The following is a 26,569-nucleotide window of genomic DNA, read 5'->3' as shown; positions in this document are numbered from 1 at the left end:
ATGGCAGCACAGCCTTCTGGTGTGTCAGCCACTCCTCCCAGCTTTGTATCATCAGCGAACTTGCTGACAGTGCACTCTGTTCCCTCATCCAGGTCACTGATTAATATATTGAATAGTACTGGTCCCAGTACTGACCCTTGAGGGACTCCACTAGACACAGGCCTCCAACTATACTCTGCCCCATTGGCCACAACTCTCTGACTTCTTCCTTTCAACCAGTTCACAATCCACGTCACTACCCGATCATCCAGACCACACTTCCTCAGTGTAGCTGCGAGGATGCTGTGGGTGACTGTGTCAAATGCTTTGCTGAAATCCAGATAGACCACATCCACTGCTCTACCATCATCTATCCACCTGGTTATGTCCTCATAAAAAGCTACCAGGTTGGTTAAACATGACTTCCTCTTGGTAAAACCATGTTGAGTGCTCCTAATGACCTTCATCCTTGATATGGCTAGAGATAGCACTGAGAATAAGTTGTACTTTTCATGTGTCTTCATGACATCCTTTAGAACAGACTTGGTTAACTGGCATCCAGGTAAAAGAAAAAGTATGTTAGCATGTCAAGAAAAGCAAAGACAGTGCTACTCCTGTTTGAGATGCGAACATTATTTTTTATTTCCCATTCATGTATCTTTCATGCATTCTGTGCTTTCTTCTGCTTTCGGAAATGACTGTTAAAGTGACAAAGCAAAAGGAACTAGCACTAGAAAAGGTAAAAAAAATGAATAATCTCTGGAAGAAATGGAGAAAGGCAATCTTCCTCTGCAAGACTTCACTGCTCTGTGCAGAAGGCAGGTGGTTCCCACATAGTGCCGATGTCTTACCACTGTGAAAAGATTCCACTGGATGACATGTGCAAGAATGGAGCATAAACAAGTGATAGAAGCTACAGAAATTGATATATGGACAAAGGAATATCCTTAGTCCATATTGTACTGTCATAACCTGAAGGACAGACATTTCCATGATGTAGTTCAATGAAAATGTCTCAAATCAATAGCATTTGGAACTATTTCAAGATCTGTACTGGAATGTATCTGGGTATTATCTGATGTCTGTTATTTTAAATTTAATTACAATACGAAGTGTAGCTTAATGCAATGCTGAGGCAGATGAAGACTTGAAGATCTAGTTTTCAGAGAGATATCTAATATTTAAAGCCATTTTAAAAATAATCTTCTGTAGCTAGAGGCTCTGAAGTCTGTAAACAAAGAACTCTCACAAACAGAATCAAGTTGTTCTTTGAAGGGTGGCAGTAATTAACTTTTTCTCTTATGGGTCTATGTTCTGTGCCCTGTTCTTCCCCTCCTTGCTGTACCACTGTAATGATCTCAGCTTCTGTCTCCTGCAATCCCACGTGCTCAGGTCTCCCCCCAGCTGATACTAGTCCCATGCTGTCCAGCCCCTGGGTAAGGCAGAAGCAAGGTGAGCTGTACCTGGCTTTGAGGTGTTTGCTGGCTGGGCACCTGCCAGGCCACATAGGACAGATAAGACCAGTGATCATGCTGCAGCTGCCTCTGATGCAACTTACTGATTTAAATCTCTACCTTCTACTCAGACCATGATTTTCTTCGGTAAGTTAGCTGCTGAATTTGTCTGCCAGCACCCAGTAAGTTCGACATCATTAGCAGAGAACCGGCAGACACAGATTCAAAACCTTATTTCTCTCAGAGACCAAGATAAAAATACAAAAATTACCTAATCAAAGCAGTGATAATCTTCTCCTCCCCAGGTCTGAGCCCTGCTCCAATTGACTAAACAGTGTTTTAGGTGCAGGGCACGAGGAACACATTCTCTCATTGCCTCTTCTCATTTGGTATCTCTGAAGAGAAATGAAACCAAGTTCTGCAATATGACCATCAGCTTCAGCAACTTCTTATATGCCAAATTTTGTGCGTTTCAGGGCCTGAACGTGACCCCTCAAAGGCAGGCAGCATCTCAGTCAGGTATACTTGATGTCGCCTCTCGAAATTATTGTGATCACACAAAGCATTTAATCAGTATGAAGTTTTGCCATTTACGCCCCCTTTCTACTGGAGTAGAAAACATTACCTGAAAAAAATACTCTTCTTGGTTAACTCTTGCTTCCAAAAATGCAGAAGAGGTCTCAGGAGACTCTCCATCACTGATGTTAGGAAAATCTTTCTATCTATATCATCTATAATCAAAGCTAAATAGCCACCCTTACCCCACAAAAGCTCTTTAACTCCAGCAAAACTCACAAGAAGGCAGGGCAGGGACACACTGGACCTCATTCCATCCACATCTTTACTGTCACAGATGATCACATCACTGTTTTGAAATTATAAAATGCCAATTCAAAAGACATTTATTATATTTTGAGTAACATTAATACATTTATTTAATTGTAATTTACTTTTCATTCATAAAAAGGACAAAGCACGGTCCTGCTCTACTCATTTGAAAAAAAAAAAAAGATAAAAAGTAACTAAAAAACCAGTTCAATATTCATCAGTATCAAATAATAGTAATATCAAGTTTCCTGAAATATAAAGAAACAACAAATATGTCTATCTATATAAACTTTAATTAAGAACCTTGTGTTTTAAAGCAGATGACACATTAGTTAGGTTTTCTTGACAATAATTTGAAACGGAAGGTCCCAGTCAAATTTACACAATTATGTGAAACAAAAATCTCCAACTATCTGATCAGCACATGAGACCTACCTGATCTGTGTCGCTGATTTAAAAAAAGAAGTCGCTTTCCTTCCCAGGTCATTTCCATGCAAAAACTTTGCTTTTTACACCATGTATTAGAAAAGTAAAAGGCAATCATGCATTTGGCAAAAGATTTAGTTGTGTAGATTATATAAAAATGAGTTATACTGCAAAAAGAACGAAACCAATTGAAACACAATAAAACACTTTTTTTTTTTTTACAGAAGGCTTACAGTGTATTAGTTTCTTATGTATGAAGTTCATTTCTCTTTCAAATAATTATACAATTTATGAAACTCAGTAGCGTTTGACACTTTGACATTCCTCTATAGGGAAGTTATCACTTTCACTTATTTAAAAAATTTTCATCTTGTAACAAATAGTTAAAATTAAATGAAAATGGTATTTGATATTTCTTAATGAAGACTCTACACTTTTACATGTAAATATATAGTACAAAATCATACAAATAAAAGACTGGGTGTAAATTATTAATAGACCTATTCTTGCTTCATGTAAATATTATTGTTACGGACCTCTACAGTATCAGTTCTAAAAAGATAAATTCTATTTCTAAGTAGCTAGCAAGGTTGTGCTAATAAAATATGATTCAAAGCTTATAATTCTTGAAGCATCAGACATTGCACTATTACTTAAGCCAGCTGATCACTGTGTTTCTTCAACATTCACACTCAAACTAATTCCCAGCACACAATGGAAAATGAAAGGAATGTGCATTTCTTTAACAACTTAAAAAACCCAAACAAACCAACAAAAAAAACAACACTGAAACACTCTAGACACAGTCAGAACAAAAACATTCTCTATCTCTAATAGAGTTCCCATTTTACAAAGGCCATAGTAAACATTTAGATTTGACCAATGGTTGGGATCTGACTTTCATGTACTAACACACAGTGGAATCATTCAGTACTCTGTCAAATAGGGAGACGGTCTCAGAACTTTAAAACTCTTATTTACAACACTATGAACACTAGAATAATATCAAGTTCTTGAAAAAGCATATAATTCTCCCAAATGTACACCTTCACTACAGGAAGGTAACACCTGGCATCTGCAGCATAAAAATGTAAATTTTTAAATTTTTATTGTTGTTTTTTTTTTTTTTTTTTTTACTGTGCTACTCTGCTTCTGCCATTTATTGTATATCTTTTTCTTTTTTATATATATTTTAAATCTTTTCACTTTAAAAAATAACATACATTTCCTACCATTTCATGGTCCACTTGGCTGATCTTAAGATGGACTCCATCTCCAAACTCCTAGGTGTTATATTGCTACCTTAATAATAATAATAGTAATAATATTAAATCAAAACCAATACATTACACTGCTTCCCTGAAAGCTGACATTTGACTCCTAAAATCAGCAACAACAACCATAATGGAATTTTTCAACAGAACTGGTTTAAGAAAAGAATATAGTAAATCTTGTGTCAGTGAAGCACAGGTAAATTCCTTTAAGCTGAGCATGCTATGCTCACCTCCGGTGTTCTGAACATATTTAAAATAAAAAATTAATTGTCACTGACTTTTAGTTCAAGTCCTTCAAATTCTATCCAATAGCCTCAAGAAATATAGCTCTAAAAAAATGAAATGTTTTTGCTTTGACTGTCTCTCTAAAAACCAGTAATCCCAATAAATGATAATGGGGCCATTCAAAAATATGCAGTACACAAAACATATAGGATAGTACAGACAGACGTAATACTCTTACATTTATCACATACAATCAACATTTCAATCTCTATTATATTTCACAATTTGTTATTCAAGTTAAAGCACCTACGTATGGTGATTTTACTTTCACTGTACAGCCTATGTTATTGGGTTTTAACACTGTAACTTGCCCCATTGGACCGAATCATGCAATTGTCACAGATCAGCGTAAGTGTTTTTATAAGGCATATTGGAACAAGTTAAAAATATTTCTTAGCCTTTCAAAAGTTGATTTACTTCATGAAGGAGTTCCTGGATGCCTCAGTCCTCTTAAAGTTCATAGGAAATCGGTAGGGTAATTTATTTTAAAGTGTAATTTATTTGGCTTAGGATGGTGCCACAGGAATCAAAAAGAGTCGTGGTCCTCATCTTCAAAGGGAGTCCTTTGTGTAAGGTGGAGGACAAGGTAAATCCAGCTACATTCAGAATCCCGAGCAGGCAAGGACACCCAGGGTAGGCACCACCAGGACCAGGAGAAGAGTCGGTACTCCAGTAGCGGCACCTGCACATCGAACAGATAACAACACGTTGGTGTTACTCCAGCATTACTCCCAGCAGGGGAGAACAACCCTAGATGTGAGCAAGAACGCAGGGTACAAAGGCTGGTAAGAAAAGCAGCTGGTGTATCTCAGCACAGCCCCTACCTGCGTGGATAATCTGAAACAGACAAAGAGACTTGCTACAGTTCAGCAGAGGACTTGCTCTTTTGTTCTGCAAGAGCTGTTTATGCAGCATGTTTATACAAGCGGCAGGGCCATTCAGAACACATCAGTGTATTTTGATTTGGCTGGTCCAGCAAGCCAGAAGGTTATACCAAGAGGTAAAAGGTCAAAATAAATATTTAAACATGTGAAAACAAAATTAATGGAGTCTTTGAAATGTGATGAAGCAAAGAGACACCTTTGGAAATGTTAATGTTCATACAATCAGAAATAATCTGAGAGATGTCAAAGAGCCTGGTCCCTTTGTTTACCTGCCAGACTGCAAAGTCCAGATGGCTGACTTCTATCAGTGTGGCATTTACACATTTGGGTCTGTTAAAGTCACAAAGGTCTTTCTTAAGCAAATATTTTAAGACAAAAAATATTATTTGACAGCTTACAAACTTTACCTGACATGCTCTGGCAAACAGGCATAAGAATTGCTATTAGGTTAAGTGGCTTGTGTTGCCATGGTCCAGCTCCCCGTTAAGAAGCATCAATATGAGAAAATAACCCAGCCAAACTGAATGGCTGTCAGTCATGGAGATGGGCCAAATGAGCTGGAGAACAGGCTTTTATTCCAGACAGGGCTCATCTAGGTCAGGACGGTAGCATGTAGACGGGCAGTGCAGGACCTAGCTTACTGCTTGTCTTGCTGTTGAACACAGACTAAGGACACATGTGCTTGCAGCTGGTGGTGACAGTCCTGAGGAGCTGCTGGAACCATCCCACCGTATGGCTCTCCAATAAATGTTCTTCTGAATGAGGAAAAACTATACTGAAAAGGTAACTAGTGATTCTGTTTAATATATTTACCAATGATCTGTACAAGGGGATTGAGTGCACCCTCAGTAAGTTTGCAGACGACGCCAAGTTGGGTGGGAGTGTTGATATGCCTATATGATGGAGCCAACTATTTCCCCTCTTGTTTCTACCATGGAAGGTGGAAACAAGTATTTTTACATGATCCTGGTTTCTCCATTGTTCTGTGAGGGAGAAAGTCCACAGCATCTGCCATGAAGCCAAGCTGATATCCAAACACTTTGAAAAACAAGATGAGAGACCCACCAATCCTTCTTCATCAGCTCAATTCAGCTATAAAAAGTACATTTCTATGAATAGCACATTTTTCCATGGCGAGCAGTATATCTACCTCAGTGAATGATAAAACTAAGGAAAATATTGTAAGATTGCTTTGTAAGTATCCATAAACAGAGGAATTTTATGCTTAAGATAAACTTGAATGTATGTTCAAGTATATTCTCAGACATAACAACTGCACATTTTGGCAATTGTGAAAGTATGGGAGTATGTTTTTCTGTACTTTTTAGTGATTTATGAGACACATTAATCTTTTCTGTAGTCTTTATCTCTGAATATCAAAGTAGTGGTTCTTAATGAATGAATAATAGCCATAGGAAAAAAAAATAATCCAGATTTCATATTTAAGAATATCCACATGAAAAGTATTCTGCCTTTGTAAGACCAGGATAATAGAGTGGGAAAGACATAACTAAAGTCCTATTTTGAATGCTTCTAATGAAGGAAAACATGGAAAAGAGTTTGCTGAGTGAAGGTGAATGATGAGCAAGCATGAAGAAAATTCTATTTGCATGTAACTATCCTAGTTGGATGAGGCTTTGAGCAACCTGGTCTAGTGGAAGGTGTCCCTGCTGATGGCAGGGGGGTTGGAACTAGATGATCTTTAAGGTCCCTTCCAATCCAAACCATTCTATGATATTCAAAAGTAATGAAACCAATGTAATGCCTAGATGAAACAGGCATTAAAACAATACTGACTTTGACTTATTTCACAAGCCTTTGTAACAATTTGTTATTAAAAACACATCATTATTTTCTTTAAATGTTACTTATCTTTAAGATATGACATTTTTGTCCCTTTTCCCAACATCAGTATCTTTTTATACTGGATTGTAAAAAAAATCTAGAGGCCAGCTTAGAAATCTTACTTTCATCAGATCTGTGAACCAGGAAATTAGTTACTGGTCATCTGTGAAGCTGTCATATGTGAATAACTTCTTTTTCTCAGTGGGAAAGTGTTTGCCCTGCCAACATACACAAACTACAAGCTATCTCTTGGCTAATCATGAGTTGATCCTGTTGTGGCAAAATTCTGTCTCTGCTTTTGTTGTCAAGAAAAATTGTTCAAGAATTAATTTGTATTAAATTTCATCAGTTTTCTTCGTTACCAGGTATTGAACATTGAGGGGGATGTTTACATGGCTGCTGTAGTTTGAGGAGAAGTGTGTTTTTAAAGTGAGTATCACAGCTGTCCACTTTATTGGTGTTTATTTTGCACTGTGGAGCTGTTTTGGATATTGTGTGCAGGGCCATACTGGAGGTAGTGCAAAGTAAACCTGAAATAAGCATATGGTGTGGAGCTAGATCCCCAGCACCACTGTTTCTCTCTACAGTTCCACTTCTCTCATGCTGCACAGGTTGTTCAGGTAGATGCAGACTGGCTATCTGAAAGATACAGTCACTGCAGCACATCTTTCAGGATACAAGTTACCATACATTTAGTAAAAGTAAGGAAAAGAGCAATTTTTCTTACCAAGACTGGTATTTTAGAGGATTCATAAATGATTTAAGTTTGTAATGTAGTTTGTAACTTGTTAAGAAATGAGTCTGCCTTTGTGTCTGTTTTGCAAATTAGATTTATTTTTTTCTGAAATAATGGCCATACTCCTACCCATTTTCCCGTAAATAATATTCTCCTTTTGGTTCAGGACCCAAGAACCGATCTTCCACTGGGGCTGTCTGTTTTTATATCTCTCCTTTTTAAGAAAGATAAATGCAAAGCTTTCACATATTCTGTTTCTTCTTGCTTTTAACTAAGCTTGTTCAGTTCTCTGGGAAAAAAATTAAGCCATCTGAAAGAAAAAAAAAAAAAAGGATTTCTGCCTGCTCTGTTTGTTAGTTTCTTTAGCACCTATTAGGCTTCAGTAATACCTGTTTTGTGAGTGTTTTCATATCTACCCAGGTAGAACAGAAAAGTAGGAAAGGAGGAAATGTAATTTCTTCAGGTTAAACTAAACTGCATAAAATAAGTGGGCGGGTTTGTAGTTCTGTCAGCTGGCTTCTGAAAAGAAATTCCACTTGTCCCAGCTGGAAATACTGTCTTCATGAAAGACTACTGCAAAAGAAATGGGTAGTATCAGCTGATATAATTTAAATTCTGCTATCTCTATTCATACTAAATGGAAAATAACTGAACTAATTAGAATATGCTTATCGTGCATCACTGGCATCATTGCTAAGTCATGGGTCCAACTTTCCCTTGTCTAGGAATACCTTTGTTTGGGCATGAGGAAATTTTCCTCTTGCCTGTGCCATAAAGCTTTCAAGAAAGGCGCTATGGAGTAATTCACAACCCTGTTTTGCAAGGTTTTGCAGCACAGTAGATGTGTAGGATGGCAATAATGCTGCCTGTGCATCTGCCTGTGCTTTGTGCCGCGTTAAGGTTTGCTGTGCATCTGCGGAATAGCTTTAAATCTATTGTAAGAAAAAGAGAGAGAACATAGTTGAAGGGCTGCTCATGGCCTGGGTGGTTTGTCCACCCCACGGTGTTAAGTCTGTCTTCCCCTACTTGAAAATCCATATGTCAGAGTCAAGTAAATGGGTTTTTCTCTTTGGTTGGTTGGTTGGTTGGTTGGTTGGTTTTTTTCTGGCAATGGCACCTGGCGTGTTGGCAGTGTGGCAGGCAGCTGCAGGGGCTTCTTTGCCATTCCCTCTGGCCCTGCTACAGACCTGAGCTGCCAAAATGAAAAGAGATGCCTTGCATTCTGAGGAAAATGAGATAATTTTCAGCTGGTGGGCTACTACTTAACAATAAATGTAAATTATTTCTCAGCTACCTCTTCCCCCTTCACATGTCTTACTGTTCATTGCATATTCTTTTGTATGGAAAGCTAAGTAAAAGACCACAGGTATTATCTTTTAAATGTACTCTTTTAAAGCAGTATGCTCAACAAATAATAGCAAGAACAATCTATGGGGGTCCTTCTGTGACTCAGGCAACAGTTGTAGTTGTACTTCACAGGCATTTTGTGAGTTCCAGGATTGCTTATATGACCTAAAGGCTTGTAATACCTCTCAGCATCTGCCCTGACTCTCCAGTTGTCAGCGATCACTCCAGGCAAACTGGCTCACCAGCAGCACTAGGAGTACTGCCAGGCCAAGTAAGGCTGGATTACATGCTCAGATAGGATGAGCTGCTGGAAACTGCCTGCCGAAGCAGCAGGAGGAGATTGGAGCAAGTTTTGGTAGCTCACCCCTACCGAAAAGCTTATCTGTGATCACACTGATTGTCTGGTGTTGCAAAACACTTGGCTGTGAAGGTTCCCACATAAATGTATTCTGCATTGCCTCAGAAATTATGGTTGATAGTCATTCAGAGGAATGAAATCATCCTCTGAGAGAGTCATTGAAAGGTTTTTCTTAAAATAAAAGGGCTAATTTTTCAGGAAAAACTGGGAGGCCAGCAGAGAAAGTTTCATTGTAACCCTGAAAAGAAGAAAAAGGACAGATCTTCTTTGGCCAGCTGGCACGTCTGTGGATTTCTGAGTGAGGAACCTATTCCACCTTGTTCAAGGAAACAGGGATTTGTTAATGTTTTTTACAAATAAATTCACCTCAAGTATATACCAGATATGTCACCCCTTTTCCTTTGCAAACAGTCCACATTTAAACAACCACATGGTACAATAGGTGAACAGTAGAAACCCTTCAGGTGCAAAATGGTGGTGAATTAATTGGAAAAATACTATAGTTTTGGAATTTCTGTGTTCTTGGGAACAAATGTGTCACATATAAACACTAAAGTACATTAAAAGCCTGTCTTAATGTCCTGGTTTTTGCTAGAAGAGGGTTAATTTTCTTCTTATAGCTAGAAAGCCCTGTGTTTTGGTTTCAGTGAGGACTGTTATGAGAACAATGTTGATAACTACAAGGACACTGTGCTTGGGCAGTTTGCAAGAAGAGAGGACTGTAAGGGGGGAGTGGAGAAGAAAAGTGCAGTAGTTAGTAAAACCCGTAACTGACAGTTGGATATGCCAGTAAGATATTCCATGTCATGTTATGTCATGTTTAGTATATTAACTGGGGCTGACCGGAAGCAGGGACAGGGCCGGGGGGGATTCTCTCGGGAATCACTTGGGCTCACTTTTCCAGGATTGTGATTTCGGTTTCGGGGTTCTTTTTCACTCCTCCGGGATCATTATCAGAGGGTGGTGAGCAATTGTACTCTGCATCACTGATATATATATAGTTGTTATCATTATTACTCTTATTATACTTATTATTTTTATTTTGATTTTACTCTAATTATTAAATTGTTCTTCTCTCAACCTACAAGTCTTCTCACCTTTACCCCTCCAATTCTCTCCCCCATTCCCTGGGTGGGAGGGGAAGGAGGGAGGGTGCTACGAGTGGCTGCCAGCTAAGTTAAACTATCACACTTAAAAATCTTCATCTTTCAGCCTGGGAGTCTGGCGCACACATCAGAAGATGAAGAAGGATGGTCTTAGCTTCTACAGGTGTAGAAGCGCCCAGTCTCAATGGGTTAGATGACAGTGCTCGGTTCATGGCAGGGAAAGGCCACCCCCCATAACACACGACAAGACTTGCACAGCATGTACAGTACCGTGCAGAGCTCATGCAACTGGCCATGTGCTATAGGTACATCTCATCACCTCATAGGCCTTGAGAAAGAGGGAAGTAAAGCACAAGGCAGGCATTGCCACCAAAACACAGCCTCCCTCCCTCTGCTCCCTGAGCGCAACAATGGGAACAGGAATTGCCCAGGGCTGGGGAGCAATGTGGCAAATATGCAGCAGAATCAACCAGTGGACAGAGAAGCAGCAAAGAAAGTAAGTTAGTTCCAACAGACCAGCTCAGCTCAAATTTGGCCTTGCTGTTCAGCAAGGCAGAAAAAATCTTAAATTGGGCATGAAAGTTACTGCAGAAAGGAACAAAGTAAACAGCTGGCCTGGCATGTGCCCCCCTGGAACAAAATGTCCTTTTTACTGATAAGGATACACTTTGAAGAATTGGGTACTGTTGAGCCAGAAAGGTCAATAAAATTTTCCAAGGTAGCTGAGTAGAAGAATCTCTGGTAAAGAAGACAGATAGGAATATGCAGGATAAAGCATCTTAGAGAGCTGCATAGGCTGCATAAGCCAGATAAAAGGTACACTGGTTAATACAGAAACTTTACTGAGAATATTCCAAGTTTCCCAGTTCCAAAGAAAGGTAAAATAAAAGGAGAAACAGATGAACGTATCAATAACACATTAGTGTAGAAATTGTTCCTAGTTTGATGCATTTGTTGGCAACTCCATTTGGCTTTCTAATAAAATAATTTTCAGATTGTGAGGACTTTGTAGATACACGCAGAAAAGGCTGTGGTTAGAACCTCATTCCCCTCCTGCTAAGCACAACATTTTATATTTTAGTGTTCTGATACAGAAGTACTAACAGCCATTGTAACTAAGCACAAAAACCTCCTTTAAAGCCAGAGAAAGCTTTTAATCTCCATACTGTGTAATGTCAGAGAGAGATTTGAAACAACCCATCACTGAGTTCTCTTATTATAGAAAATAATAACTTAGAAATTAATGAAATATTTGTTTTAGGGAGAGAGAGACAAAATCTTCTCATGTGGAAATAAATGAGGGTAACACTTTTTTATAATATCTAAAATAGCCAGCAGTGCCTAAACTCAGCTTTAAACAGCTGATCATCTGTTCAGATAAGTGACATGCTGCCACATTAAGTTCTACATTTCATTTATTTCTGCTCAGCAGTGTTAGAAAATAATGTTGAGTTACACAATTTAAGCACAGAAATTATTATGTCTTTTAATGTATATCCTATATAATCTAAATATTGCCTCACATACAAACAGTTTAAGTAGCCTTTTATTTAGTTTCTCCTGTACTGAGCTCAGGATGATGGATTTTTCTAAAACACACCTTCTAAAATGGCTCACAGCCTTGATTTAAAAACAATAGGAGTTGAAAAGCAAAAAAATCAAGCAGATTTCCATGCTTCTGGAGAATAAATTTTCAAATTGATCTTCTCTTAAAATTTAGCTCCTGATAAAGTTCTTACTCCACCCACTCTGTAGTTAGAGCCACAAACACCGAATCTGATACTCTGAAACATTCACATGAACTTAGATGAAGGATCTTTCTGACATTTCCTACTTTGAGGAAAATAATATTCCTCCCTCCCTTCCCACTGTCTTAATACAATTATGTTTAACAGGTACAGAAGACAGACCAGGTAGCACTCTTCCAGTGCCTACTTCTAAGAACTTTGTCATTAACTCTCCATCTACTGCTTCTACAAACAGGCTTTAGAAATATGTTGAAAGTAAAATACATAGTAGTAATCTTTAAAGGCAAGAACATTTTGACATTGAAGTCCTTCAAGTATTCTGAAAAAGGCATGGAGAACTTCAGTATGTAATAAGATGTACTATTTAATATATCTATATAAAGAAGGCAAAAATACACCACAAGTATTTTCTATGGGGTCATTGGCACTTAAAAGGTATGTTTGAGTTAGCAAATATGTGATTTTGTCTGCTCTTTATATCTGCAGTAACAAATAAATCTATGTATACATGAATACAAACCTGCCAAGTAATGACAGTACAAACTAGGCTTCTAATGAAACATTTATCATTTAAGGTACTGTCAGTAGATCTGAAGTTTGGAAGTGAGGTTTGCAGGAGCACAAAACACCTGGTTGTATCTGGTTGTACCTCTGGGGCTGTCTAGTCTGACCTCCCACTCATATCAGGACTGTTGCCAACACTGCATGTCGTCAGCCACAGCTTTGACTAGCTGAGTCACAGAAATCTCCGAAGATGAAAATTGCACAGCCTCTGTGGGTAACCTGCTCCAGGGCTGCACTACCCTCTGAGTGAATTTTTTCCTAACGTCCAGCCTGAACCTCCCAAATTGCAATTTCTGGCCACTTCCCTATATTGTATCATCTGCTGCTATCAAGACTACGTATTCATCACCTTTGTAACTGCTCTTTGTACAGTTAAGTGCTTCTGTTAGATTGTCCCTCTCCACTACGCTAAACCTAGGTGTTTATTAAAGGTACTAGATTCTGTCATTCTTTGTTAATACTAAACTAAAAAGCTGTTTACCTTCCTTACTATGAAAGTGCGTTTCTGAATTCCCTTGGACTTTGTCACTGAAGTAACTGGAAAACTATAGCTGCTGGCTTTGTCAGAGAATCACTGAGGTTTTGTCCTCTCAAGAGAGAGGTTTCATCAAAAGGTGTTTTACAGTGGATATCTAACCTAGGTCTCCTGAATCACTCTCCTTGCTAAGAAGAAAAGGAGTCTGGCTAGGTTAGGTGCATAAAACTGAGAAGTATGAGTACACCACCACTTGAAGTTACCCATAAAAGTACTATAGATTGTTAACCACTGAACTGAAAAATGCCATAAGGATTTGAGTAAAGCAGTTCCACAGCTTGCTACTGAAAATTAAAACACATAAGAATTGTCATAACTAGAAAGTATTGCCTTCTTAATTCCTTCACCCTTGTGATCACATCTGCAATCCTGTCTAGATTATTAAGGGGAAAAAATTAATTAGATGAGTCTTCCAAAAGCTACTTTAAATCGCTCTAAACACCACTTAGTTGGCTTTGATTTCTCAAAGAAATTAAAAATACTGTATAGATATAGTTCAATAGTTAAATTTCCTACCAAGAGGTGAAAGCAGAATATGCACTTGTATTAAATTAAATCATTATGCATCAAAGGGATTACACTATTAAAGCAAAATACTAACCTTGGCATTCACCCTATGAGCTATATGATTCTTTTTTACTATGTCGCTACATCTAAGTATAAGAGAGTTAAATAATGATCTTTTGGATTTTTTCCATCTTCTTCTAATAGTAGAGTACAACGAATATAAAATACCAAGTATTTTGTTTCATAAAAGGGAAGGAATATAGTGTTCCTGTGCTGGTATAATAAAGAAAATTAAAGTACCTCTATGATATATCTCAATGACTGAATAAATTAATGGAGAAGAATAGTTCAGCCAAACTGAATTTTAATGTCAGACCTTTAATTAATTGATGAAACGATGGTCCTACTGAAACAGTGGCAATCTAAAGCTTGCTGAATTTTTAAAAAGTGTATTTCTAACTACATAGTAAACCAAAATTTATTTTTCTTCTTCTCCTTAAACATTTTAAAAGACAGTCATTGTTGGGGAACATCCAAACTGCTGAAAACAGTAAAGAAAGTATCTAAGTGTTTCAGAAGAAGAAATAATGCTTTGTCCATCAACTAAATATTATTCCAGCACTTCATAGTACACCTCCCTGAAGCTGGGAGTATAGGGCAAGCTTTAGTCAGTCTGACCAAAGGCCTATCTAGCTCAGGATACGCTCCAACTCAAGATCCAACAGTAGTCTGTAACAGATGCAGTGGAAAGGAAAAAAAAAAAATCATGGCATACAGAATAGGACTTTCCTCTCATATTCTTTCCCCCTTGTGCCAAAGTAGCTCCTGAACTACTTGGCAGTTTCTGTTCAGTAGCTCCTGGGTCAAAGCTTGAATATAGGACATAGTTTTAAATAAGGACTGATAGACCAAGCCTCTATTTACAACTGTGTCCTGCACAATATCCTTTCACAGGAAGACACACAATTTAGTTTTGTGCCATGCAAAAGAGTATTACATTGATAATCTTCAATCTGCTGCTTACTAATTTTACGGAGTACCTTCTTTGTCATAATGTGAAGAAAAGTGAATAATCTTTACCTACTTACCTCTTCGTATTTTCCATTACTACCTTACTAGCCATCCTTACTCTAGCTGAAGGCTCTCTGCCTCTCTCTCATGCCTCATCCAGGACTCACTCTATAGTTGCAGTATCATCACTGATTTTCTCTATACTTTTATAAAATTTTTCTTTAGCATCCCTTAGTATCTTCAGTATCTTTACTTTCTAATATGCAACAAGAATATATGTTTTCCATGATAGCCACACTTTCCTGTAGCATTCTTACAAGTCTGGGGATCTTACAAGCCAGCAAAACCTCCAACATGTTAACAAGTTAAAACATGTAACAAGGTGTATGAGTCAACAGAACCGTAGGGGTTGGAAGGGACCTCAGGAGATCATCTAGTCCAACCCCCCTGCCAAAGCAGGTTCCCTACAGCAGGTTGCACAGGAAAGCATCCAGGTGGGTTTTGAACATCTCCAGAGATGGAGACTCCACAACCCCTCTGGGCAGCTTATTCCAGTGCTCTGTCACCCTCACAGCAAATAAGTTTTTCCTTAAGTTTGTTGCCATAGGTTTCTTTTTTGCTAATGTTTAAAGGCACTGCAGAGTTCTCATGCCTTCTTGTGACTGTGCAATAGCTGTCAGTGGGGATTTTGCAGGCAGTTCCCAAGCTCGCACAGACAGGCATGTGGTAACTCAGACTGAAGATGAAAGCAGGAGGAAGTTACATGGTCCTTTTCAAGAAAGTGACCACTTTTTTCATTTTCTGATGTATAGCGACTATGGATTTCTGTCTTGTCAGTATTCTCTGATAAAGCATAACCTTTCCTGCTCTTCTTTTGTGTGATATTGTCCTCTTAAACCTCTGTTGTGTTCTAAATCCATGTACACACACATCCAATTTATATCTATAAAGCCTGTTAACCACCACGGCGCAGCTTAGTTATGAGCCTTATGGATAAAAATGAAATGTTGTTGTATTCACACTTTGTGTTTATCCAGGCTTTCCCATATAAATAAACATAAATGACAAAATAAGCAGAACAGGATTATCATAGAATAATGCTGACTAAGAAAACGTAACGAGCTATGAAAACATTTCTACAGTCTGTCCTAATCTTGAGTTTGAATACAAGAAAAAGAGACTAAATTAAAATTAAGGGCTTTTCAAGAAAATGCTTGTTCTAGCATTGAATATTTTGTAGTGCATGGACTTGTTAAATCTTAGCTGTCAAAGTAAGGCTTGGAAGGAGGCAGTACTGATAAATTAGAACTCTGATGGAATGAAACGTGATGATGAAGGAAAATCAAGAGAAAAATGCAGAGAACCAAGTATGTTGTTTTAGGCAGATTTACATACCAGGTTAGAGAGTATTCTGAGTATTTTCTACTTAATTTTCCAGCCATGAGACAATAGTCAAATGCACTGTGAAAATTACAGTTCTTGTAGAGAGAGTTCTTTTTGAAATGTATTTTTAGTTTAGTAGAAGCTTTTTGCTACATTTCTGTCACAGATGTATAATAAGTTCCAAGATCAGTAACAGCGGACTGTCATGCCAGTTAGAGGACTGCATTCATCAGCATTCCTCATGATTTTTACCGATGTTCTCCTCTTTTCTTATTACAACAACCATCTTTGAAACAGATGGACATTTTCAAATTATGATCAAAAGATTTTGATCATGCCACATGAAAAGTGAATGGTCACCTGATTTACCTGGTACTAATATGTGCAATAAATATTAATGTCCCCTTTAAATAATAACAATAATAAAAAAAAATATAAAATAATTTAAAAGTTTGTATGCATTACTAGGGGTAAAAATTTTGCACTTTCCTTTGAAAAAGCTATGCTTCAAAGTAAATACTTTTTCAGGATCCTAAAACATGCCTCTGGCAAATGGAATTCATATGTCTTTATATATGTGTGCAATGAACACAGAGAAGCTGTAGTTTTGTTCTCTTGCTATAAGCATATGCAATACATAAATTATTCTTTGTCCATGTCATTATTTAAAATGAGACATAAACCTGATTTCATATTTGAAGTTGAGGGTGCATGGTATCTTCCTTTTTTCCCAATATTTTCCCAAATCAGAAGTTACCCTCCCCTCTCCCCCACCTAGATGAAATTTTAAAATTTGAGAGCTTTGTTCTATTTTTCCTTACTCTGGCATAAAATAATTGCATTGAGGCCATTGCAATTACACAAATGAAGTGTTCCTACTGACTGCAAGATTGCTTTGATTACATTAATATTAGCATTATGACAAAGCACTGCAATCCAAAAAGCATGCAAGAGACAAAAAAAAAATCTCAGCCTTTAATATATTTCAAAGAAAATAGATAAGCATATTGTTAGTCACTGAAACAGACTCCTTTGGTTAAACAAATAGTTCCAACCTTCAACTGGTTGTGGTATCTCAAGAATGAATTTTAAATTGTGTAGCTCATTAATGTACTATAGTAGGCTTGAAAAATATCCCCAAACGCCTAACTGTACAATAGGCACTGGCCAATAAAATACAACAGTTCATGACTGTAATTTATACTGATTAGAGCTGTAAGCTGAAATGCAGCTCACCATACATATAGCAAATGATTTAATGACAAGCACTTATATTTCAGTTTCTTCACTAAAAAGAACTGCATGTGAGATGGCTATGTTTAGTAAACTTCCTTTATATCATTCCCAACTAAAACACTGTATCCCATAGGAAGCTGACTGGTTATATGAGGGTAAAGTTGCTGCAGGACAGTAGCCTCCCTCTTCAGCATGTGCCTGGGTTTTCTGTGAGAAGGAAGAGGACAAGGAAAACATAAAAGAAAGCTTCTCCCTTAGACAAGCGGTTGAGCTAGAAATAACATATAGTTCTAGTTTCTTTCACATTTGACTTTTAAAGTAACTTTTGTTAGTTAATATGTGCTGTATTTTTAATACCTAAATTAAGAACACAGGGCATTAGGGTTCCTGAACTAGATGTTCTTGTACTTAAACCTAATTCAGACCTAATTCAGCAAGCGCTAAGAATTGCTCACGGTACATCTACAACAGACTGACAGCATGGAAGCCTAGCACAGCAGCAGCAGTCACACAAATCAAGGAAATAGTATTGGTTTGCAAAAGGGTGTAATCCATATATCTGAATTATAGGCCAAAAGATGTCTTCTGGTGTCCTGCCTGGCCTCCATTTGCTGATCCAGAAGACCTCAGGTCCCCTTGTATATCATGTCATGCCTGCCAGCATCATGTGGATGTCCCTGGTAACCTGGGGCACCTCAAATGCTGCAGATTTTGTTTACGGTTCTGAAATACACTCTAGATGACAACCAATTATAATGGGAGATTAGACTTCTAACTCAGGTGAATTATGTAGATTACTCTGGATTTGATACTCAGTGAACAACAGGAAAATACCAGTCTGGAAGACACATAGGTCTTCTAGACATTCCACTATCTTTGGTGCAGTCTTCCAGTTTGCTTAAGATTTGATCATTCCTGGTCAGCATCAAGGCTATTCTGAACCCCTGCCTCAGTTGCTTATTTCTCCCTTTCCACTTATGCAGGTATGATAGTTTCACTGGGCTAGCCCTCGGCCAGCAGCCAACACAGCTGTTCACCTACTTCCCCCCACCCCCAGGGGACAGGGGAGAGGATTGGGAGGTAAGGATAAGGAGGCTCGTAGGCTGAGATAAGAACAATTTAATAATGGAAATAAAAGAAAACTTAAAATAATACTAATATTAGAATAGTAGTGATAATGATAACAGTAACAAAATATGCAAATGAGTGGTACACAGTGCAACTGCTCACCACCTGCTGACCAAGCCCAGCCCCTTCCCAGATAAGGATCCCGGAGGAGTGACAGCCCCAAACTGAAACCGCAATCCTGGAAGAGCGAGAGCCTGAGCGAAAGCCAGAGAGAGCTAAAAGAGGAAGAGACCCTCACTAATATACCGGACATGATGTGATATGATATGGAATATCCCATTGGCATATCCAAACGCCAATTTAGCTTATTAATTTAAATATTCCTCACCCCCTTAGATCTTGTGCTTGTAGACTAACAGAACATGAAGTCCTTCACTTCCAGTGACAAAAATGAAAACACTGTTATGTCAACAGAGTTTCTCTCATAACAAATCCCAGGCTGAAAGCAAAATGCAGCACTATTCCAGCTTCTAAAAAGAAACCCAGCTAAAAACCAGGACAGCAGGAAATTAATTTGGTTTGCAAACTCTGGAATCAGATGCCTAAAGGTTAAGTAGGGCAATGGTCCTTTCTGAATGTTTTGCCTTAGCTACTGTTTACATTCTCCATTAATATGTAAGGTCTATTTTGGCTAGTAAAGCACCAGAACACACACTCCTATCAAATTAAGTCTTCTCTTCTTTGCAAGTCTCTGAGAAAAATCATCATTACTTCAATGCTTCTCACTATTCTATCACTCTTTTTGGGCAATTATTCTAAAATCCGGAAAATTTCCTTAAGAACAAAATTATCAGACATAATTTGTCATGTGTAGGTGCTAAAACTGCACTTCATTCTGCTGTTTGGAAAAAGCATAGTTTGAGCCCAGAAACAGTCTGAAATGCTTGCCCAATTCTCTATATACCGTGCATTCCAAAGAGATTACCCTGCCTTTTTTCTCCGTTTCAATATCCTTTCCTAATTGGAGTCTAGGGAATGCTGTCTTTATCTAGGCCACCAGAGGCACAGTTCTTCTCTGTCTAGCTGTGGTAAGGTAGGTGTTGTGGCTGAAAACTTGTCTGCAGTGCAGAAGACAAAGCAATACAAAAATCTACAACTAGCATTTGTAGAGTGCTAACTCTCCCAGAGATGCTAACTTTGTATGGGTACACTTGGGGCAGGTCTTACTGGCAAGACTGAGAAGCTTGGGCTCTACATTTTACTGACGTGATGGTTCTGCTTCCAGTCTGGGAAGTAATCTATCTGCTGCTACCTAAAAGGCCTTTGCACCACACTGATGATAGATGATAATGTATGTATGATACAAAGATGACCTAAGACAAGATAGCAGTTGCTTTATCTTTTTTGCAACTCATAAAATACATTAAAAGTGACACCCCCAGAGTATGATAATATAATGCAATTTATTATTGCTTTTGTAAAGTGGTTGAATTAGTAACCCAAGACATTCCCATAGAAAATGGCAAACACTATTAATAGAGTGTATGCTAAACTGATTTAGAATTTAGTCACCAGTCCATCTCAAAATACACTTATTGAAGAATGGTAATTGAATTTCTAGTGTAATTCCACAGTGAACAGTAATAGGCTGAACACAATCCATTCATCTTCATCAAAACCAGAAGTAAACACCTAAGGAACTGTGTACATGAACCAAAACGGCGAAGTAGTAAAGAATGATGATGACAACACATTCATACAGCAGTCCAGACAGCCTGGGAACTTAAGCGATTCAAACCAACAGTACTTCATAATAGCTACATGCAAAATTATACACTAAAGAAAAAAGAGACATGCCACACAGATCAGGATGGGACACCGTATCCTGGAAAGCAAGGATTCCAGGAAGGATTTAGAACTGGTGTTGGACAAACAAGATGAACACTATTTTATAGCAAGGAAATAAATGGCTAATGAAAACCTTTCATGAATAATGCTGAGAGTAGTAAGTGTAAGGAGGCAAGACTATCTCTGCAGACAGCAGAGTGCATATAGGTATAGTGTCTATGGTCCTAAAGGAATTCTCAGAAGTTGGAGAGGTGAGGAGAAGAGCTGTCAAAATCGAGACCTGAAGAAAATGTTACCATGGAGAAATTTAAGGGGCTCAGTCTGTTTAGCATTTGGTCAGTCACTTGTCTGACACGTATACATTTCTCAATGGGGACTATATTAGGCACAAAAAGACTCTTTAATCTAGACAAAGGCTATAAAAGGAAACAATGGACAGATCCTAAAACCAGATAAATATGGATTAAAAATTAGGCAAAAATTGTCAACAGTACAGGTGATTAATCATGAGAACAAAGTATCTGGTAAATGGATTCTCCACCTCTAGACTGCACTTGATCAAGACTGGAATAGATGCTTCATATAAACAAAAATGGGTTTTTTGTTTACCCATGAGTTCAGACTAGGTGATATAAATATAATCTTTACTATTCCCCAAGTTAATTTTTTAATTAAAAAGAGAATACAATGCCAGTGTTTAAATCACAACCTTGCAAAGACACTATCCAAGTCCTTGATGTTTATTCATATGCTCTACTTCATACACTGTGTGCTAAGACACTACTTAAATTACAAAACAGGAAAGAGATGTGCCAACTATGTCTGAGCTCATAGACAGAATCAACACAGCAGAAGTTGAATCAGCCTGATCCATCCCAACTCCCTTCCCCTCTTTACCCAGACCACTCTAAAGCTAAGCATGTTGCATTTCTCATTGCTTATTCATCTGTATGTGTAACAGCTTCCCTTGTCTCCTGAAAAGTGGAATTCCCCTAGCAATTGGTCTGTGGACCACTGTGGACCACGTGCTTTTCTCAGTTACTTTCTCTTCTCTTAGTGGCTGTTGACAAAGGAATGAGATATAGAGACAAGATGTAGTAGGAAATATAGGATTATTGCAAGCTGACATCTTGAGCCTGAAGTCTGCACCATGTAGTTATGATTGTAGGACACTACTAAAAGTGGTAGCCTAACTGGGGGCACCAGTAGAAACAGTCTGATTTTTGGAAGATTGGCAGTGCTTCCAGGATTGATCTGGACTGCTGCTGAAGTGTCCTGCATGCACTATGAGTCTTCAGAAAGATTTTAAAATAAGCCCTAATTCTCGGTGCCTCTGAGTTACCTCTTCAATTTTGGATGGAAATGGTGTGCCCATCTCTGGATAGTGTGCAAGAGGAACATATTCCATCCAAGATCTCCAAGAAGAGTGGGAAAGGAAGTTATCTGCTCACCTGAAATTTTTATTTGAGCTACTTCTCCATCTCCTCCTTCACTGTGTGCTCGGACTTCAACAACATATTCACCATCGCTGGGGACTGGGACCTCTATTGTGTGCTTTCCAGTTGAAAACAACTTGCCTTCATGTTGTCCATCTGGTCTATACAGTACCTAGGAAAGTAATAGTAAGCATAGTTACTGAAATGCCACTTTTCCATGAAAAAATGTGTAATTAAAAAGTATTAGGTTTTCTTTTATATATAAAGCCTATATATAAAAAAACTTAGTGGTAGATATTACTTTTTCTATTTTATGTAGGGTGGATCTAGACAGTTTGTTTCCTTGTTGTTTTTCTGTTATAAAATTATGCTGCCTTTTGAAAAATAATTTCAGCCCCTATGTTCAAAATAAGTAATTAAATGATGGAGGATAATAATGCAGGGTAGTAAAGAGCATCAAATAAAAATCTCAGAACTCAGCTGGGTCTTCTGACATAAGGTTTATTACCATTTTCATAAATGAAACAATTATTAATCTTATTATTAGCTCTCAGTATTGTTAAACTACTGCAAATTTGATGGTATATGTCCTGTGGGACCTTTGGAAAAGATCTCCACTTTTTCTGGAATCATCTCAGTGAAACATTTTCAGCAATTCAGGAAGCAATTCAACTCCTCAAGTAAAATTGGTACATGTAGAACACGACACTAATTTTCTTACTGCCAAGCAAGCAGCAAAGTTAAACAGGAATTAATTTTTGCAGCTTTCTATACACCCTGTAGTTACTATATACACTTGCTTTTAGTTATACAGTAATTGTATCTAACAAGGTTAAGTTTCCCTTCCCTTCCTCTACCTTCCCAGACTTTAAAGAACTTCTGTTCCAGGAACTGTAGTTCCCATGAAGATGGGAAAGGAAAGCTGCAACAACACATACTGGTATAAAGAAAAACTACTAAAATGCACATTTTTTTAAAGCATTATTTTTAGCCAACAGACAATAAATGTAATCATATGGGATATCAGGTTGCTGCAGTCACTGATCTGAAGCTTCCCATAAAATAGCTCACCAACCAATTGAACTTCAGTGTCCCAATGTCTTCTCATCATATTGACTAAGTCTACTGGCTTTGCCCTAAGCCTACTGGATGTCTGTGAACTTTGAGCATGATACCTTCATCTTTAGAAAGCAACTATGTTTAAGTCTGAGTAGGTACCAAAATTCAACACTGTCTATAAAATACACTTCATGTAGCATACACAAAGATAAAAAATATTTTAATAGATCATACTTTGTATCCTTCAACTGCAGACTCATTTGACATTGCCTTCACATGATCCCAGGTGATGATGTACCTTGAACCAGATCTTACAGAACTGATGATTCTTGGACGTTGGCTTGGAGCTGAAAAGCAAGATACGCATAATGTGCACATTTTCATATGTGGTCATTTTTATTAAGACATGTAAAAATTTAAAAAGGGAAATTATGGCTCATCTTTATATGATTTACATGATTAAGGGATAGTCCCCTTCCTGGATTGGACTGCTACAGCTCCAGCCAGGCAATTTTGTATGGTTTGTGCAATGGTTGCTTTGTGGGTTTACCTTTCTATGTTGCCAGAATGGAAGTGGCCAACATTACCCTTCACTATGTTGCTGACCAAGTGGGTGTGCTGGCATGCAAATATGTTCAGAACCTCCCAGAAATGTGACTTAAGTCATATTTATTAATTGCGATTAAATATTTAATTAACCATTTAAAGGCATTTCTACAGCATTTAACTCAGTAGAAACTGGAGTACCTCACTGCAGAAACCATTAACTGTATTTCACAGAATAAGCTTATAAAATGGAGCCTTGTTCGACACAAATGAACCCTGCAGGTGCAAGTTGCGCAATTCACTATTTATTGACAGAAATCCTCAAATTGTACATACTTTTAGCTCATATAAGTGTGTTTTAAATACACAAGGTATATTTCTTAACTGAACATTGCTCAGCATATGTTAGTGCTAGGTATCATCATTAAGTCTGGAGCTATATTCAGAAACCTATTATGACATGTAAATTCAAGGGTGTCATTCAGATTACCCACTTTTCAAGGCTGCCTGATCCTGGCTCCCTCTACGGTTAATGGAAAAGGCAATTGGTCACATTTTAATAGTCAGAACACAATCCTTCTTGTTATTGATTAAACAGAAAGACAGGGCATATCAGCCCAAATTACAGGTGCTCTGAATTGTGCATCATTTGGAATATCATTTCTACCTTTGCTCCCCCCCAGTACTAGAAAGACACTGGTAATCTGGAGTGAGTTCAGCAGAGGGCCACCGACCTGGTGCAGAGCTGGAGCACTTGCCCTTGCCTCTTTGAGCTGGGCTTGTTCATCCTGGAGAAGAGACTGCTTTGGAGTGGGCCTCAGAGACACCTGTCTGTTCTTATAGGGTGGTTATGAAGAAAATGGAGCCAAGCTTTTCAAAATGGTGCATGTCAGGAGGATGAGGGACGAAAGGTACAAGCGTAATTAAAAGAGGCTCAGACTAGACGCTAGAAAAACAGGGAGTGGAATAGGTTTTCCAGGGAGGGAGGTCATGCAGTCTCTGTTTCAAGACCCAACTGGATCAAGATCCTGAACAACCTGGTCTGAGCTTGTAGCAGATCCTTCTTTGAGCAGAAGGCTGGACCTTCTGAGTACCTTTAAGCCTGAATTATCCTATGAATCTGTAATCTGTATCTTCTTGCAACCTTTTGTAAGATATCCACATTGTACATGGCAACAAAAGAGAGGAAGGAGAGCCTTCATAGAACTTTTCAGATCAAGAATCAATAAAACATAAAGGCAGAACATTGGGTACATGAAAGAGAAGCCAAGTTTGAAGACATGATGGACATGAGGCAACATGTAATAATGAAGTACATGGCTATACATAACCTAATGCTCCATTTACTTACGTGCTTTCCTGGTAATAATATCAATGGTTCTACTGGGAGGTCCATAGCCCGCACTATTGAAGGCAGAAACGTCTACATGGTAGCGAGTATTAGGCTTCAGATTTTCCAGTTTGGTTGAATATTCTTGATTGCTCACTTGTACCCGCTGTGCAGCTGCTTCTTTATCATGAGCAGCCCAATAACGAATCTGTAAGCAATCAAATGGAATGATTAAATTTAGCACATTTAGTAAAAAAGAAAGTTTATTGAAAATTATGTATGCCAGGTTGTCTATACTACATACTCTGAGTAATAAGCAATCCAAAAGAAATCTAACAGCAATACCATGGAATTTCTTCTATAGGCTGTGATTTTAACCAAGTTGCATATAGACATAAAGAGAAACAATTTCATATTTTATCATTAAAACTTTCTCACAGTGGTTTAACTTTTTCTCAGCTAAGTCATTACAAGTCTGGGAGATGGATAATGCCTTCAGAGAACAAGACTGTTTTCTTCTTGCTGTTTTGTTTGAACATTTCATCCTGAACTTTATATGGTTTTCCTACACTACAGTGTAGACTACTCTGATAATGTTTTCAAAATATTTTGTGCAAAATGTCTTACAAATTTAATCCTTTTGTACTTCTGTCTAGGGAATGAGAGGTATTCAGTCATGTTATCTGTATGTGCAGGTCTAGATATATGAACCTAACTATCTTCTAAAGCTCTTTGGCTAAATTCAATCATAGTCCAATATAACATTTGTCAAAGCAGATGACAAAGAACCTGAAAATGCTTAAACTATGGAAAAGCATCAGTGTAAGCTTGTAACATCTTAAAGTCCAAAGTCAAATAAATGTAAATAGAAATTCTGTGAGTTTTTGGTTTTGTTTTTTTTCCCCCCAATAAATTGTTCCAGTCTACTATAATTAATTACACATTACAAAGCACCAGTTTAAAAGACAGTAATTCCTATGGAGTGATGTCATTCCATAGAGTCCATCACATACAGAGTCCTATTCTGCATGGCCCTGTGAGATACAAATGAGAATAAAACACTGTCAGTCTCTGGGTCTTGTCTGGTTTATAACCATTTGTGTAAGATTAAATTACAGCACTAACCTGAAAGAGTGGAAAGTTGTTCCCATTACATTTTGGTTTTGAGTGGTTTTACTCTCAGTATTTCTGCTCAACTTCTGCCTGTCTTTTGGGTATGCTACATAAGGACCTTTTAAAACCCTTTTAGGAAGAGGTTACGTTGTTGGTAATTTCAGGTTCTCGGAAAAATCTTGCTTTGTAAGATTCAACTGGTGACATCAGGTATCCTGTTATTTTATCTTTTAAATAGCAACCACTTTAATCTTCTGTTCTGCTGACATTAGTTTTCCTTGGAAACTTCATTTAAGGAATAGACTAGAAGAACAGATAGTTTGTCAGGATGTTAATATCACTGTTCTCCTCTTCACAAATTATGGGTACTACCCTTGTTTGGCAAGGCTTTGTTTTCTCTTGTTCAATTTTAAATTAAAATGTTTAATAAAAATGTTTCTTTCTTTTACCTCAGAGTAAAAGAAGTACCACTGTGGCTGAATGAGGAGAGGTGCAGTAGAGGATTTCTACTGACCTACTTCAAATGATTTTGGACATGGTAACAGTCAGTATCACTACACAGAGGTTACTCTTATTTAAATATTAAAGTCTCTTGTCAGCGTTTGTTGCCTCAGTCTTGCTCAACAATGTTGGAGGTTACTCATACTCTGATTATTATAAATG

At 37.8% G+C, this 26,569-nt stretch overlaps 1 protein-coding gene across 1 annotated transcript in view; it reads right to left on the bottom strand.

The window, feature by feature from the left end:
- Positions 1–2,350: 2,350 nt before the first annotated feature.
- The window catches only part of LOC104530584 (contactin-1), a gene marked incomplete at its 5' end in the record, with an annotated part of 49,683 nt that continues 25,464 nt past the window's right edge, over positions 2,351–26,569 (bottom strand). The window contains 4 exons of the mRNA XM_029086794.1: positions 2,351–4,928; positions 21,874–22,030; positions 23,152–23,264; positions 24,815–25,001. Of these exons, the coding sequence (XP_028942627.1) occupies positions 4,849–4,928; positions 21,874–22,030; positions 23,152–23,264; positions 24,815–25,001 (537 nt within the window). The remainder of the gene's footprint in view (positions 4,929–21,873; positions 22,031–23,151; positions 23,265–24,814; positions 25,002–26,569) is intronic.

This window comes from Antrostomus carolinensis, unplaced genomic scaffold, assembly GCF_000700745.2.
Source record: "Antrostomus carolinensis isolate BGI_N321 unplaced genomic scaffold, ASM70074v2 scaffold1489, whole genome shotgun sequence".
NCBI lineage: Eukaryota > Metazoa > Chordata > Aves > Caprimulgiformes > Caprimulgidae > Antrostomus > Antrostomus carolinensis.
The sequence above is the reverse complement of the archived record's forward strand: the minus strand, read 5'-3'. Positions and strand labels throughout refer to the sequence as shown.